The following is an 18,158-nucleotide window of genomic DNA, read 5'->3' on the forward strand; positions in this document are numbered from 1 at the left end:
TTGAAATGTAGCACAGTAGGCTACAAATGATATTCCAAAAGAGGAAACTTCCATTTCCCCCTTTAACCAAGTTACCCGTAACTGTGTCATGTTATTATGCTTCATAGCACATCACTGCATAGCATATCCCTCCCCAGCTCATGTCACTAGGAAATATCCGAAAACAGAATCAATTTTTTCTTTTTTTAATCTGATAATTTTTCCACAACACTTTCATTTCTCCGATTCACCTCCAGGGCTGATATGGCAATGGAGGTTTTAATAGGGTTTATTTGTTGGTGAAGAAACATTAAACACATCTTGTAATAGGAAAATAGGAAAAAAATACTTTTATATTATAGGCAAAATGTAGATGTATGTTGCTACTGAAGTAAATGTATCTGATTAATGCTGTGAGAATTTCTTCCTCACTGTGGTGTGTGAATGTGTGTGCATATTTGCATGTGTAAAAGACTTAGCAATTTGTGAATGGAAGATGTTTCTCCACTTCTCTCTAAGCATGGCTGTAAAAGAAACTTTTTCCTCTCCCTGGGCATTCCAGCACACTGGGAAGATAACACGTCCACAGAAAGTCTTGCTTTCCAAAAGAGCTTATGAGAAAATGTGCCCCTCAGGTTGGTTAAAACATATGTTAATCCTGTGGCAGGGAAATTTGTTCTAGCCTCTGGGGTGTAGCCTGCTGAATAAGTTCACAGTGATCTACATCCCAGTTTCTTGGAACTGAAATAGAATATTCATACCCCTGCACTCCCTACACACACAGACATAGATACCAATTTCCCCCAAAAAAATCTCTTTGCTTAATCTTCTCCTGCTCTGTATTTTCTTTGATATTTTTCTTGAATGGCTTCCACTAAACTCAAATGCGTTGACTCTAAAATCAACTTGTAAAATTTTATCTGGTAATTTTTAGATTATATTGCAAGCATCTACCTCCCCTTCATCAGACTTTCTGTACAGGGCAAGTTCATCTAACTATGTGCTTCAAGATGGAACTCCTGAGTTCACAGTTGACTTATAAACCAAAGCATGCCCACTACAAAACTCTCACCCTCCAGAGACTTGCCTCAAGGGACAACACCCTGCTCACAAGGGCACCTGCAGTCACCAGCTCAACAACCTGGCAGATAAGGTGCCCAAGCTAGCAAGGACCCTGGCATCTTTTTTTGCTTCCTCCCCTGCCTTATGAATGTGCCACTGATGGCTCCAAAAGTGCAGTGGTACGCTAGGACTCCTCCATTTCTTCCCCTAAGCTAGCTTTGGAAGTAAATCACTCTCTTTATAGCAGACTTCTGTCTTCTTAATTGGATTCTGCAAGTGGCAAACAACTAACCTGCTCTTCAGTTACACTGGGATGTGTTTAGATTTATTTTTTCACATGTTGGAACAAAGCTTAAAAAGTAAGAAGAGTCCTAGGTTTTTTCTTGGAAATCTGGCTTAAATCCAGGTTTTGTTATTTCCTTGATTTGGGAATTTGGTCATTGGGCAAATAACATGATTTTCCTAAGTCTAGATTTCTTTGTTTATAAAATGGGGATGCATATGCTACCCTACCTATACCATGAGCTAAATAAGCTAGTATTTATAAAGAACACACACTCACACTGACATCCACACACAGATATGTATGTACGTATACAAATGTGGGGACCTAATCCAAGCACTAAGTAGTTGTTGAATCATTATCTGAATACAGCATCTGGCAAATGGATGCGTGTGATTTCTCCAGGGATACTGAGGAAAGACAGAGACCCTCTCATATTGTTTTATATTGTTTTATACTCAGTACCTGTTTTAAGAAAAAACAAGGAAGTAAAATCAAAGACAGGCAGCCCAGCGCCAGGCCCAAAACCAGGCCTGGGCCTGCCTGGCCTAAACCCACTAGTTAAAAATCGACTCATAACTTAGAAACCAATGTTATTCATAGATTCCAGACATTGTATAGAAGAACATTCTGAAACTCCCTGCCCTGTTCTGTTTCACTCTGACCACTGGTGCATGCAGCCCCTGTCACGTACCCCCTGCTTGCTCAAATCAATCATGACCCTTTCATGTAAAATCTTTAGTGTTGTGAGTCCTTAAAAGGGACACAAATTGTGCACTCAGAGAGCTTGGATTTTAAGGCAGTAGCTTGCTATGTTCCCAGCTGAATAAAGCCCTTCCTTCTACAACTCGGTGTCTGAGAGGTTTTGTCTGCGGCTTGTCCTGCTACATTTCTTGTTTCCCTGACCAGGAAGCAAGGTAACTGACGGACGGACGCTGAGGCAGCCCCTTAGGTGGCTTAGGCCTGCCCTGTGGAGCATCCCTGCAGGGGACTCCGGCCAGCCTGAGTGACGCGATCCGAAGAGCGCTCCCGGGTAGGCAGTTGCCCTGGTGGAACTCCTGGCCAAAGCAGCGCCTAGCTGGCCCCCGAGGAGGATTAACACAGTGGCTGAACACGGGGAAGGAACTGGCACTTGGTGTCCAGACATCTGAAACTTGGTAAGACTGGTCTTTGGAACTGGCCCACTCCATTTGAGTGGAAGTGTGGCCTCATCACCCATAGTGTGCCTTTAGTGCACTTTGGTGGACTGGTCTTGGGAACTTGCCTACTCCATTTGAGTAGAAGCATGGCCTGATCACCCATGGCGTACCTGTACCGGCACTTTGGTTTTTGTTTTTGACTTGACTTACATTGCTTGATACTTTGGTTTTGGTTTTGACCTGGCTTGGATTTCTGGATACTCTGATTTTGGTTTTGATTTTGGTTTGGTGTAAACTGCAAAAGTGTGTGTGTGCCCTTTTTACCTGTTTTTTGTTTTGTGGTGTGCGTGTGGTGTGAGCGTGGTGTTTTGTCTTGAAGAAGCATGGGTCAGGCACAAATAAGCCCAACCTACTAGGAACTACGTTGAAAAATTTCAAGAAAGGAAAAAAAAGGGGGGAGACAGAATTTATATAAAAAGAATGTTACATGGTAAATTCTTGTCCTAAAATAAATTAACTGGTTATTTAAAAAAAAAAAAAAATGTTTGTGATAAGTCAGAAAGTTGAGACCTGTCAAAAAATTGTCTGAGAAAGTCGTGAAAAAAAAGTTATAAAAAAAATTTTTATGCAAAAAAATTATATAATTTAAAAGTAATAAGGCCTCCGAGTACTATTTTAAAAAAAGTTTATGTGCAAGGTATATAAAAAAAGTAAAATATATACCTTTAGTAAAAAGATTATAAGGAGGCATAAGAATGTGGATTTTTACCAACATTAAAAGGTTAAAAAAATTATTATTTTAAAAGTTTAAGCAAATTTTAAAACGTTAATTGTAAAGAAAATTCTGTGTATACACATACTAGCTAAAGTTAAAAAGGTATCATCCGGTTTTTCTGTCAATTGGACATTAAAGTAAAAATGCAACAGGTTTTTCTTAAAGCATCAACCTGCTCTTTAACAAAAATTATAAAAGGTTAAAAAGAGTCTATAAAATCTTACCTTATGGTCCAACATAAAAAATTAGATAAATATGTCTACAAGGTTTTATTAAAATTAAGTTTAACATTAATAACACACTAATATGACGGTAAAATTTGGCTTATCTGATATAAAAATCATACACAAAGCATTATTAAATATAAAATGATGTTTAGCTTTTTTTGGTCTAAAAACTAATAAAAATAGGTGCTAAAGGAAACATACATTTTACTAGAGGATTATAGAAGTTAAAGACTTAAAACAAACTTTGGCAATTAAGACAGCATACCAGGATGCAAATGCCTGGTTAAAATGGATCAAATATTCCACCTGCAAGTTAAACAAAAGCAATTGTTATGCTTGTGCACATGCAGGTCAGAGGCCCTGATTGTCCCCCTTCCACTAAGGTGGTCCTCCAGTCGACCAGGTGTGGGCTGCATGGTAGCTCTTTTCCAGAACTCTACAGCCTGGAGTAATAAGTCATGCCAACTCTCTCTGCTATACCCCAAAGTCCCTGTAGGTCAGCCCCCGAGGGCCATCCAGCTTCCATCTCCCAACACTAAGTTCACTGTGTGTCTCTCACGGCAGGGTGGAAACTTAGCATTCCTTGGAGACCTGAAGGGATGCAGTGAGCTTAAGAATTTTCAAGAGCTTATCAATCAGTCAGCCCTTGTTCATCCCCGAGCAGATGTGTGGTGGTATTGCGGTGGACCTTTACTGGGCACTCTGCCAAATAACTAGAGTGGCACTTGTGCTTTAGTCCTTTTGGCTATCCCTTTCACCCTGGCATTCGATCAACCAGAGGAAGAAAAGAAAGAAAGAAAGAAAGAAAGAAAGAAAGAAAGAAAGAAAGAAAGAAAGAAAGAAAGAAAGAAAGAAAGAAAGAAAGAAAGAAAGAAAGAAAGAAAGAAAGAAAGAAAGAAAGAAAGAAAGAGAGAGAGAGAGAGAGAGAGAGAGAAAGAGAAAGAAAAAAAGAAGGAAAGAAGGAAGAAGGAAGAAGGAAAGGAAGGAAAAGGAAGGAAGGAAGGAAGGAAGGAAGGAAGGAAGGAAGAAAGAAAGAAAGAAAGAAAGAAAAAAGAAAGAAAGAAAGAAAGAAAGAAAGAAAGAAAGAAAGAAAGAAAGAAAGAAAGAAAGAAAGAAAGAAAGAAAGAAAGAAAGAAAGAAAGAAAGAAAGAAAGAAGGAAGGAAGGAAGGAAGAAAGAAAGAAAGAAAGAAAAAAAAGAAAAGAAAGAAAAGGAAGGAAGGAAGGAAGGAAGGGAAAGAAAGAGAAAGAAAAGAAGAAGAAGAAGAGGAAGAAGAAGAAGAAGAAGAAAGAAGAAGAAGAAGGAGGAGGAGGAGGAAGAAGAAGGAGGAGGAGGAGGAGAGGAGGAGAAGAAGAAGAAGAAGAAGAAGAAGAAGAAGAAGAAGAAGAAGAAGACGACAATGACGATATCATAAAGCGAGAGAAGTCCCTTATAGGTCTTTCAACTCTCACATCTATTTAAATGCAACTGGAGCCCTGCAAGAAATACCAGATTTATTTAAAGCTTGAAATCAAATAGTTACAAGATTTAAGTCAATATTTTGGTAGATGACAGTCAATAAAAATGTAGATTAAATAAACTACATCTATTACAACCAACAGCAACGAGCTTTTCATGAGTTAAAAAGAAAAACTCATGTAGGCCCCAGCCCTGAGGCTACCTGATCTGACAAAACTCTACACTCTATGTGTCAAAAGAAAACGGCAGTTGGAGTTTTAACTCAGACTGTAGGGCCCTGGCCAAGGCCAGTGGCCTATGTCTCAAAACAACTAGATGGGGTTTCCAAAGGCTGGCCCCCATGTCCAAGGGCCCTGGCAGCAATGGCCCCATTAGCACAAGAAGCAGATAAGCTAACTCTTAGGCAAAACCTAAACATAAAGTCCCCCCATGCTGTGGTGATTTTAATAAATACCAAAGGACACCATTAGCTAATAGATGCTAGACTAACTAGATACCAAAGCTTGCTCTGTGAAAATCTCCGCATAACCATTGAAGTTGGCAACACTCTAAACCCTGCCACCTTGCTCCTGGTATCAGAGGGCCCAGTTAAAATATAACTGTGTAAAAGTATTGGACTCAGTTTATTCTAGTGGGCACAACCTCCGAGACCATCCTTAAACATCAGTAGACTGGGAGCTGTACGTGGATGGGAGCAGCTTTGCCAACCCCTGCAAAGTGACTCTGAAAAAGACGACAAGCCCTGCTCCAGTCACACCCAGAAGCTGACTGGTCCACGCACAGCTGAAGCATGAGGAAACTCATTGCGGGACTCATTTTCCTTAAAATTTGGACTTGTATGGTAAGGACTTCAACTGACCTTCCTCAGACTAAGGGCCGTTCCCAGTATTACATCAAGTCACTGAGGTAGGACAAAAGATTGCTACAGTCCTACTATGTTATGGTTATTATAAGTGTACCAGGACTCTAAAAGAAACTTGTTTGTATAATGACACCTAGTACAAAGTATGTAATCCAGGAAGTGACCAGCCAGATGTGTGCTATGACCCCTCTGAACCTCCCATGATCACAGTTTTTAAAATAAAATTAAGGACTGGTCCTTTTCTAAGTGACACAAGTAAAGTAATAGCTAGAACAAAAAAAGAGGGGGCCCCAAAAATGTAACCTTAAAATTTGACGCCTGTGCCGTTATTAATAGTAAACAGCATGGGATGGGATGCGGTTCTCTAAATTGGGAAAAAAGTTATATAGCAGAAAATAAGTATATCTGTCAAGAATCATATTTATGTGAGATGTGTCAATACTGGTCTTGTGTCATTTGGGCTACTTGAAAAAACAAAAATAAAAAAGATCCTGTTTGGTTCCAAAAAGGAGCAGTCAGTCCCTCCTGCATGAGTGGGAGCTGCAACCCTTCAGAATTGGTAATCACAAACCCCTCAGACCCAAAATGAATTTTTTTTAATTTATTTATTATTATTATACTTTAAGTTGTAGGGTACATGTGCATAACGTGCAGGTTTGTTACATATGTATACTTGTGCCATGTTGGTGTGCTGCACCCATCAACTCGTCATTTACATCAGGTATAACTCCCAATGCAATCTCTCCCCCACCCTCCTCCCCATGATAGGCCCCGGTGTGTGATGTTCCCCTTCCTGAGTCCAAGTGATCTCATTGTTCAGTTCCCACCTATGAGTGAGAACATGCGGTGTTTGGTTTTCTGTTCTTGTGATAGTTTGCTAAGAATGATGGTTTCCAGCTGCATCCATGTCCCTACAAAGGACACAAACTCATCCTTTTTGATGGCTGCATAGTATTCCATGGTGTATATGTGCCACATTTTCTTAATCCAATCTGTCACTGATGGACATTTGGGTTGACTCCAAGTCTTTGCTATTGTGAATAGTGCTGCAATAAACATACGTGTGCATGTGTCTTTATAGCAGCATAATTTAAAATCCTTTGGGTATATACCCAGTAATGGGATGGCTGGGTCATATGGTACATCTAGTTCTAGATCCTTGAGGAATCGCCATACTGTTTTCCATAATGGTTGAACTAGTTTACAATCCCACCAACAGTGTAAAAGTGTTCCTATTTCTCCACATCCTCTCCAGCACCTGTTGTTTCCTGACTTTTTAATGATCGCCATTCTAACTGGTGTGAGATGGTATCTCATTGTGGTTTTGATTTGCATTTCTCTGATGGCCAGTGATGATGAGCATTTTTTCATGTGTCTGTTGGCTGTATGAATGTCTTCTTTTGAGAAATGTCTGTTCATATCCTTTGCCCACTTCTTGATGGGGTTGTTTGTTCATATGGAACCAAAAAAGAGCCCGCATCTCCAAGACAATCCTAAGTCAAAAGAACAAAGCTGGAGGCATCACGCTACCTGACTTCAAACTATACTACAAGGCTACAGTAACCAAAACACTGGTACCAAAACAGAGATATAGACCAATGGAACAGAACAGAGTCCTCAGCAAATAATACCACACATCTACAGCCATCTGATCTTTGACAAACCTGAGAGAAACAAGAAATGGGGAAAGGATTCCCTATTTAATAAATGGTGCTGGGAAAATTGGCTAGCCATAGGTAGAAAGCTGAAACTGGATCCTTTCCTTACTCCTTATACGAAAATTAATTAAGATGGATTAGAGACTTAAATGTTAACCTAATACCATAAAAATCCAAGAGGAAAACCATTCAGGACATAGGCATGGGCAAAGACTTCATGTCTAAAACACCAAAAGCAATGGCAGCAAAAGCCAAAATTGACAAATGGGATCTCATTAAACTAAAGAGCTTCTGCACAGCAAAAGAAACTACCATCAGAGTGAACAGGCAACCTACAGAATGGGAGAAAATTTTTGCAATCTACTCATCTGACAAAGGGCTAATATCCAGAACCTACAACTCAAACAAATACAAGAAAAAAACCAAAGTTCCCAGTCAAAGAACTCAAACAAATTTACAAGAAAAAAACCAAAATGAAATTTTTTAAAAAATACATAACATTAGACATTGGTGAAAAAGGACTAGATCCTAGCATAAGCATTCTAATAAATTTTTTTTTTTTTTTTTTGAGATGGAGTCTCGCTGTGTTTGGCCGGATCTCAGCTCACTGCAAGCTCTGCCTCCCGGGTTTTTACGCCATTCTCCTGCCTCAGCCTCCCGAGTAGCCGGGACTACAGGCGCCCACCACCTCACCCGGCTAGTTTTTTGTATTTTTTAGTAGAGACGGGGTTTCACCGTGTTAGCCAGGATGGTCTCGAACTCCTGACCTCGTGATCCGCCCGTCTCGGCCTCCCAAAGTGCTGGGATTACAGGCTTGAGCAACCGCGCCTGGCCAAGACTTTCTATGATGAACTAAATGTGCCAATACCTGAGATTTCAGGAAAAACTAAAAATTTGCTTTTGCAATTAGCCGAACATGTAGCCCAGTCTCTAAAAGTCACTTCATGTTATGTTTGTGGAGGAACCATAAGAGGAGATCAACGGCCATGGGAAGCCCGAGAATTAGTTCCTACAGACCCAGTTCCTGATGAATTCCCAGCCCAAAAGAACCACCCTGACAATTTTTGGGTTCTAAAAGTCTGCATTATTAGACAGTATTGCATAGCTAGAGAAGGAAAAGGATTCACTCATCCATAGGGTGGCTTAGTTGTCTTGGGCATAAGCTGTATAATAGTACCGCAAGAACAGTTATATGGTGGAGTTCCAATTATACAGAAAGAAATCCATTCAGTAAATTTCCAAGGTTACAGACTGTCTGGGCCCACCCAGAATTCCACCAGGACTAGACGGCCCCCACCGGGTTATACTGGACATGTGGACATAGAGCCTACGCTAAGCTGCCTGACCAGTGGACAGGCGGTTGTGTTATTGGCACTATTAAACCATCTTTCTTCTTACTGCCCATAAAAACAGGTGAACTTCTGGACTTCCCAGTCTATGCCTACCATGAAAAACGAAGCATAGCCATAGATAATTAGAAAGATGATGAATGGCCCCCTGAAAGAATCATACAATACTATGGACCCACCACTTGGGCACACGATGGCTCATGGGGATGTCGGACCCCCATCTACATGCACAACCGAATCATACGGTTACAAGCTGTTTTAGAAATTATTGCTAATAATATTAGAATAATAATTAGAATATTAGAATAATTAGAAATTATTACTAATAATTTCTAATAATAAAACTGGTCAAGCCTTGACTATTCTGGCCCAGCAAGAAACTCAGATAAGATATGCTATCTATCAAAATAGATTGGCTCTCGACTACTTACTAGCAGCTAAAAGAAAGGTCTATAAGAAATTTAACCTTACTAATTACTGTCTACATATAGATAATCAAAGGCAAGTAGTTAAAGAGATAGTTAAAAACATAACAAAACTGGCACATGTACCTGTGCAAGTGTGGCTCAGACTTAATCCAGGAGCCACGTTTGAAAATTAGTTCCCAGCACTAAGAGGATTTAAAACTCTTATAATAAAAGTTATAATAGTAATAAGAACCTGCTTACTTCCCTCTTGTTTGCTACCTGTACTCCTTCAAATGACAAAAACCTTCATTGCTACCTTAGTTCACCAAAATGCTTCAGCACAAGTGTACTATATAAATCACTATCAATCTATTGCACAAAAAGACATAAGTAGCAAAAATAAGAGTGAGAACTCCCACTAATAAAAAGTGAGAGTCTCAAAGGGGGGAAATGAGGAAAGAGAGAGACCCTCTCATTTGTTTTGTATTGTTTTATACTCAGTACCTGTTATAAGAAAAAACAAGGAAGTAAAATCAAAGACAGGCAGCCCAGCGCCAGGCCCAAAACCAGGCCTGGGCCTGCCTGGCCTAAACCCACTAGTTAAAAATCGACTCATAACTTAGAAACCAATGTTATTCATAGATTCCAGACATTGTATAGAAGAACATTCTGAAACTCCCTGCCCTGTTCTGTTTCACTCTGACCACTGGTGCATGCAGCCCCTGTCACGTACCCCCTGCTTGCTCAAATCAATCATGACCCTTTCATGTAAAATCTTTAGTGTTGTGAGTCCTTAAAAGGGACAGAAATTGTGCACTCAGAGAGCTTGGATTTTAAGGCAGTAGCTTGCTATGTTCCCAGCTGAATAAAGCCCTTCCTTCTACAACTCGGTGTCTGAGAGGTTTTGTCTGCAGCTTGTCCTGCTACAATATGAGGCAAAAGTACACCAATGGAAAGCCTTCCTCAGGCCATAACAAAGAGAGAAATGCTGGGTCCCACTCAATGAACAGGTCAAAGAACCAAATATATTCAAAGAGCTATTTCATTGTTTCAACTTGCAAGTGAGGGGAGCATGGCACCCGAACAGAGATGATATAAATTAATAAAACTGAGTACCAGGTGAAGTGCTTGGCCATCCTTTGCATAGTGAGCTACAATGGCTTTTTTTTTTTTCCGACTAGACTGTCCATCACGTAGGTACACTCTTTTAGATTAGAAAAATCACCCATTATTTTCTCTACCCATTCATTCCAGCATCCTGACAGTCTTCACAGGGAAATTAAACTTATTTTTTAAGAATTTTTCAATCTTACACAAGATTTTGAACTGGGAGTTTCATGAATCAAAAATTAAATAAAACAAATTGCACATAAAGCCATGGCATATGTATTTTTACTACACTGTGGTAGAAAAAATAATTGTTACACCAAAAAAAACTATGTCTTACCTGATTTCAGAAATAAAAGAAGTAGAAGAACCACTTCCTTATGTTCCATTATGGGACTGGCCAGCAGTGCCCAGAAAGTGTGTCCCCATCCCAGAATGTTGTTGACTTACATGAGAGTAAACGCATCCACAAACCAGATAGTCAAATTAAGTTAATTATTCTCTCAGAGACCCATGCCACTGCCTCAGCAGGGTTCAAACATTACCTTGAATAAAGAGTCTTACAAAATATTTGAGAGTGGAATGTCAATAGATGCTGGGAAGTGGTGAAAGCCATCTCCCCCCTCAGCTGCTCCATGCTGCCTTCATTTCTGCTTACTCCTTCCCTCACTCCCAGATCTTCATCTCTCCTGATTAGTCTTGTTCCCTCCTCTCTTATTCCCTTCATTTTGGATAAAATAAAATCATAAAAGTAGCTCACATTTGCTGGTACCTTCCATGACCAGACCCTCTGCCAAGTGCTGCCATCCATAGCCTCCTTCAAGCTTCCCAACAGGCAGTGCTGTTCTCATTCCTGCTGTACAAGGAGGGGGCTGAGGCCTTCCCAAGCTTGTGTGGCTACTCAGGGGTGCAGCTAATAGACACAACCCATTCAGGTCTTAGTTTATGAACAAGCTAGGTGTAAATGTTAAAATCTCCACATTCTATACCAAACTGTGTCGAAATTACAACATAAGTGAAAATCTTTTATTATCTTCAAAATTTCTTTATTCCTAGTGAACTCACATGTTTTCTGTAACTATAAATTATGTTATAAGATATCAGTCCTTCCAGGAGAGGGCGGTGGCTCATGCCTATAATCCCAGCATTTGGGGAGGCCAAGGCAGATGGATCACCTGAGGCCGGGAGTTTGAGACAAGTCTGGGCAACATGGCAAAACCCTGTCTCTATGAAAAATACAAAAATTAGCTGGGTGTGGAAGCACATGCTGGTCATCCCAGTTACTCAGTAGGCTGAGGCACTAGAATCGCTTGAACCTGGGAGGTAGGGGTTGCAGTGAGCCACAAATGTGCCACTGCACTCCAGCCTGGGTGACAGAGCAAGACTGTCTCAGAAAAGAAAAATAAATAAATAAATACTAAATAAAATGAATAAAATATCAATCTTTCCCATTCCAGTAGGTGAGGCCTAAATAAATAAATAAATATTTTTAAAACTAAAATAAAACACAGGGCCAGGTGCGGTGGCTCAACTCTGTAATCCCAGCACTTTGGGAGGCCAAGACTGGTGGATCACGAGGTGAAGAGTTCGAGGTGAAACCCCATCTCTACTAAAAATACAAAAACTAGCCAGGCATGGTGGTGGGTACCTGTAGTCCCAGCTACTAGGGAGGCTGAGGCCGTAGTATCGCTTGAACCCGGGAGGCAGAGGTTGCAGTGAGCCAAAATCACGCCAGTGCACTCCAACCAGGGTGACAGAGCGAGACTCTGTCTCAAAAAAATAAAATAAAATAAAATAAAATAAAATAAAATAAAATAAAAGCATAGTATCAATCTTTCCCCAAATGAATTCATGGTGCAATCTTACATTTTCATTCTCATGAAGTAAAGCAAGAGTGGTAGAATTAAGTGGAAAGAGTCTATCTCTAGTGTAGTCACATTAGTGGTTGTATCGAGATGATTAGGAGGCGCCTCCCAAGTTTAAAACAGTATCCAAGCCCCAATTGTAAATCAACTGGGGAGACACGCCAACTCTGATTATCAGCAATATCTGAGCTCCAGTCTCCACTCTAGCAAAATGTCCTTTCACAAAGATAAGGACTGAAAAATGCTCACTGAATTTAGCAAAGAAGGAGTCACTACAGGGGTGGGAAGAGAAGCCTCTCCATATGTCTCAGTCTGTTTGTGTTGCTGTAACAAAATGTCACAGGTTGGGTAATCAATAAAGGACAAAAATGGATCGTCTCACAGTTCTGGCAGCTGCGAGGCCCCCAGTCAAGGGACCTGCATCTGGTGACCCCTTATTACTGTGTCCTCATGTGGCATCAGAGGCCATGAGGAAAGCAGAGGAAATGCCATGTGAGGGTGCAGTGAGGAGTTGGACCATCAGAGGCCATGATGAAATTTCCATGATGGGACTCATGCCTCAATAAGAAAAAGATGAGACCCATCTCTACGCGCGCGTTCACACACACACACACGCGCGCACACACACACACACAGAGTCCCTTTCCCTTCTTGCAGAAGCAGAGGAGATGCCATGTGAGGGTGCAGTGAGGAGTCAGGCCATCTAAAAGTCACAGGGAGAGATTTCACCAGACACTGCATCTGCTGACACCTTGATCTTGGACTTCCAGCCTCCAAAACAATGAAAATTAAAGGTATTTAAACCAACCCCCGAGTGTGTGGTATTTTGTGATGGCAGCCCAAGCTGACTAAGGCACCTGGTTAGACCCGAATAAGCAGGTGAGAAGAACTGGGGGAGGGGTGAGAGAGGAAACTAGACTGGGCCAGATGACAGGGGGCGGGGAGAGACTGCCTTGCTAAATATTGTGGATTTTAACACAAAGACCTTGATGAGCTACTGAAGGCAGGGTGTGCCACAAACTTGGGGAGCTCCAGGCCCCTTGGAAAAGAATGTCATTTCTGTAGAAAAGGAGGCATCCCCTTTTCTAAGATTATTTGACCTTTGTAAAAGAATAGGTCCTCTGGTTCTTGGTGTTAGAGCACAGTAAGAAAAGGTAATTCTCTGAATTTTTAAAAGCCCTTTTCTGAATCCAACCATCCCTCAGTCCCCTAAGAGTGGCCAGAGAAGAAGGAATCCACTGAGCTGATATTCCAGTTCAGTAAGTTGTAGGGACATTGCTTTTAAAGAATCTGTAGGTAGGGGAGCACCAACTCATAACTCACCGCAAGCCTGCGGGGTTCTCCAGCCCAGTCCCATCTAGAACCCTTCTCTGTCCATGACCAGTGATGGATTATTCCAAATGATTTTCAGTTTCATTTGACCTACTTTGAAAACCAAGTTCCAATAACGAATAACTCTGGGAGCTAAGCCTGCTGCATTAGGTCCTCTAAGTAGCCTTTCCACCTACCCAGGCCACAATCAGCAGTAATCACCATTGAACATCCTTCAGGCAATTCTTCCGAAATTACTTTGCATCAAAGACTGCACAAGAAGTACTCTAAGTAGAAGGACTGATGTTAGCAATCAAAGTCCCACCAAGGGCTGCAGACAGTCCTCAACCTTCATGTGGGAAGGTGTCACTGAGTTCTCACACTCTGGAAATCCTTTAGGACTCAAACCTTCCAATAAGCAAACATATGGAAAGGTGAAATCAGATAAAGACATTATTACCTCAGGGGACAATTAAGCATTGGTGGCTAGTCTAAACATACTCTTTTAGAATCTTTATTATACTATTAGCCACCATTTATTGTAGCTTTGTCGATCTGTGCCAGGTGCAAGCAACACTATGAATTGCCCATACCATGCTATAATTGCCGGATTTTTCTGTTATTCCCATTACCATTCTATATATCAGGACACTGAAACTTGCTTGCTCATAGTTATATCAGTGGACACTGGGAGAGCCAGGTTGCAACTCAAATATCTGGGTCTCAAGTGATTACTTTTTTTTTTTTTTTTTTTTTTTTTTTTAGACAGAGTCTTGCTCTGTTGCCTAGGCTGGAGTGTAGTGGTGCAATCTCGGCTCACTGCAACCTCTGCCTCCGGGGTTCAAGCCATTCTCCTGCTTCAGTTCCCTAAGTAGCTGGGATTACAGGTGTGCCCGACTAATTTTTTGTATTTTTCATAGAGACGGGGTTTCACCATGTTGGCCAAGCTGGTCTTTAACTCCTGACCTCAAGGGATCTGCTCACCTTGACCTCTCAAAGTGTGGGGATTACAGACATGAGCCACTGTGTCTGGCCTCAAATGATTACTTTCAATCACTGTACTGCAATTTGCTACTGGGAAGAAAGAATAATAATAAAAGTAATGCTATATTATATTGACTAATGGCTCTATGCTTGACACTGTACTCCTTTTTGAAGTTCTAATTTATTTATAACTGACACATAGTAATTATATATATTTATGGGGTACAGTGTGATGTTTCAATGCATGGATACATTGTATAAGGATCAAATCGGGTGATTAGCATACCCCTCACTTCTAACATTTTTTCTTTCTTTGTGGTGAGAAGATTTAAAATTCTCTCTTCTAGTTATCTTGAACTACACAACACATAATTATTAGCTATATTCACCCTAGTGTGTAATAGAACACTAGAACTTATCTTTCTAACTCGAAATTTGTACTCATGGACCAACCTCTCTCCATTCTCCTCTCCCTGACTACCCTCCTCACCCTCTGGTAACCACTATTCTACTGTCTAATTCTACGAGGTCAAGATTTTACAAAATTTTATTGACAAATAATAATTGCACATGTTCATGGAGTACATAGAGATATTTCAATACATATAATGTATAGAGATCGAAGAGGGGTAGTTAGCATATCTGTCAATCACCTCAAATGTTTATCACTCATTTGTGTTGGAAACATTCAATATCTTCTTTGTAGTTGCTTGAAACTATACAATATATTATTGTTAGCCATATTCATCCTACAGTGGCATAGAACACTACAACATATTCCTGCTATCTAGCTGTAATTTTGTAGCCTTTAATAAATCTCTCCCTATTCCCCCTTTTCCCACCCTTCCAGGCCTCTAGCATCCTCTGTTCTAATTTTTACTTCGAGATCAGCTTTTCTTAGGGGCCACATATTGATACCAGCAGCAAATCCATATGGATCTGTAGCAACCTCAATTCTTGCTTCCTCAGAAGAAAGAATTTGACTGAGGGGCATGAGGCAGAAAGCAAGATTGTGGAAAGTTTTTAGAGAAGTAGTGAAAGTTTATTTAAAAGCTTTAGAGCAGGAGAAAAAAGGAGGAAAGCACACTTGGAATAGGGACAAGTGGGTGACTTGACCTTTGGACTTGGGGGTTTTATACATTGGCATGCTTCTAGGGTCTTGTGTTCCTTCTCCCCACTCACCCAACTCCTGAGATCTTATTGGGAAGCTGCTGTTTCAGTTGTTTTCGATCTATTGGGAGACGGCTTTCCCTGATGCCAGCTGTGACCAATTATTACTTTAGAAAGACAGTTAACAACCACCTGACCATCACCTGATGGTTGGCAATACTCCCATTGTGTGTTTGGGGTAGTGGTAAGGGGAAGCCCTCTTCTGCCCTACTCATACCTTACTAACTACCTACTGTAACGTTATGAGTGAGAACATTCACTGTTTACCTTTCTGTTCCTGGCTTACTTAACATACTGTCCTCTAGTTCCATCCATGTTGCTGCAAACGATAGGATATTCGTTATTTTTCCCACCAACTGTGTAGAAAAGTTCCCTTTTTTCAGCATCCTCACCAGCATGTATTATTTTTTGTCTTTTTGATAATAGCCATCCTAACTGGGGTGAGATAATAACTCATTGTGGTTTAGATTTGCATTTTCCTGAGGATTAGTGGTGTTGAGCATGTTTTCACACATTTTTGGCCATTTCTATGTCTTCTTTTAAGAAATGCCTGTTCAGATCATTTGCCCTTTTTTTTTTACTTGCATTGGTTTTTCGCTCTTGAGATGTTTGAGTTCCTTGTATATTCTGGATACTAGTCCCCTGTGCAATGAGTAGTTTACACATATATGAGGCACCACATGAAGTTCTTTACACAGGTCAGTTCACTCACTCCTCACTCCAACCCCACGAGGGAGGTGCTGTTACTACTACTCTTATTTTACCCATAGAGAGTTCAGTAGAGTTTCATAACTTCCCAAAAGTCACACAGCTAGTGTGGCAGATGGAGCACGGATAGATGCTGCAGCCAGGACTTCCAAGCCATGCCTCTCTGCTGCCGGAGCCTGCTCATCTGCAGTCACTGCCACAGGCATCAATGGCAGTACCCAGAATAAGCATTTATGGAGCATCTACTGTATTCACAGAACTCTGATCAGTCTGAAAGCCTGAGCAATTAAGCAAACAAACCCAAGGAACGGTAGAAATCGCAGAGTTCAAACCAGAGTCTAGGGCCTGAAGTGCACTGCATGGGTCAGGTTAAACTGAATGAAACATTCCTATTTTGATCCTTTCCATTATTTATTGTTCATACCCATAAATACCTTCAACGGGGTCAGTTTTAGTTTTTGCAAAGTCAACAACAAATACACTACAAATCAGCTCTTCCAACATTTTCTTCTGAAACAGGCCCATTGAAAGCCCTGTTTTGCAGAAACTTGCTCCTGCTACATACTTAATGTGGAAAGGTTGCTTCATCCAAGAGCCTGGAGTTTTCAGAGACACTGTCCTGAAACTTCCTGCCTAGGGTAATGCCAGCACCTGCGGGCAATAGCGCTGATGCAATTAAGGGTTAAATACAACCCACCAAAGTGCTGGTTAGGCTGGGAAAACCTTCTGCTAAATATAAGAGCGAGCTTTTTTTTTCTCTTTCTTTTTTTTTTCTGAAATTAGTAAACAGCATTTATTCTCAGTCTTACCTTCCAAAAGTTCCACTTGGAACATTGCTGGGCAGTGTGGAAACAGAAGTAAACGTCAGCCAGGCCGCCAGGGGGAGGCAGACCCCACACTTCTCCGCACGCCCTTCCCTCCTGTGGGAGCGAGTGTCCAGCTGCCAAAACCTGTAGCGGTTTGACTTCAGCCAGCAGATGGTTCATGTCCTTCTGAGGCCGCAAAATTCGGGGTGAAAGGAGTGGGGCGTGCGGCTGAGAGTGGGGAGAGCAATCCAGGGGCGCCAGTGTGGGAGCTGCAGCGGGTCTGTGGTCGCCCGGAGGACACTGATGCTTCTGGAGCTCGGGAGGGGTGCGGCTTCCACTCAGTGGGGTGGAAACTTCAGTTCTCCATCCCTGAAGACTTTTCAGCTCAATAAGAATTCTCCTTTTTTGCTTAATCCAACTTTAGTTGGATTTTCTGTCACTTGCAAGAGTCGTGTTAGATACAACTCTATTCTGTATTATTATCAGGAGCTGCCATGATGGAGTGCTTAGCATGTGCTCGACACTGGATGCACTTTCTTATTGTTTCTCCCCCAGCAACCCTGCAGCCCCCATTTCATATGAGAAAACAATCAACGAGAGCTCATGACTTTTCTAAGTCCCAACAGCCAGTAAGTGGGAACCAGGGTTCTAATTCAGGTCTGCCTGTGCCATTCTGCACCTTCTCTGAGCCTCAGGTTCCTCATTTGTAAAACAGGAACAATAATATCTAAGTCTTAGAGGTTTGTAGTATTTAAATTTTTATAAATGCAAAACACTGGGAGCAGCCTGGCACACCCAAAGGTATTCCTCGTTTGCCAAGTTTCCTTTTAGTTGGTCTCAGTGTTCCCAGACTCGGGAGTGCAGAAAGGGGGATCAAGAAACCAAGGAGGATGAGGTCTTAAAAATAGTAGGAAAAGCACAGAAAAAGGAAAGGAAAGCAAACTTTGCAATTATCTAGACCAGTGGTTTTTAACCTTTTTGTTAAACAAAAAAAACAACAAACAAAACC

General features: G+C 41.1%; 1 protein-coding gene across 15 annotated transcripts in view; it reads right to left on the minus strand.

Annotated features, from left to right (window-relative positions):
• Positions 1 to 18,158, minus strand: part of LPA (lipoprotein(a)) — a 161,158-nt gene that overhangs the window by 133,956 nt on the left and 9,044 nt on the right. Inside the window, exon 1 of one of the 15 annotated variants that reach the window (XM_050789199.1) lies at positions 10,646 to 10,757. The exons of the other annotated variants lie outside the window; for them this stretch is intronic. Within the exon in view, the coding sequence (XP_050645156.1) occupies positions 10,646 to 10,694 (49 nt within the window). The 5' untranslated portion in view covers positions 10,695 to 10,757. Of the gene's footprint in view, positions 1 to 10,645; positions 10,758 to 18,158 lie in introns of those variants that run through there. 15 annotated transcript variants of the gene reach the window in all.

The sequence above is a fragment of the Macaca thibetana genome, chromosome 4 (genome assembly GCF_024542745.1).
Source record: "Macaca thibetana thibetana isolate TM-01 chromosome 4, ASM2454274v1, whole genome shotgun sequence".
Classification (NCBI taxonomy): domain Eukaryota; kingdom Metazoa; phylum Chordata; class Mammalia; order Primates; family Cercopithecidae; genus Macaca; species Macaca thibetana.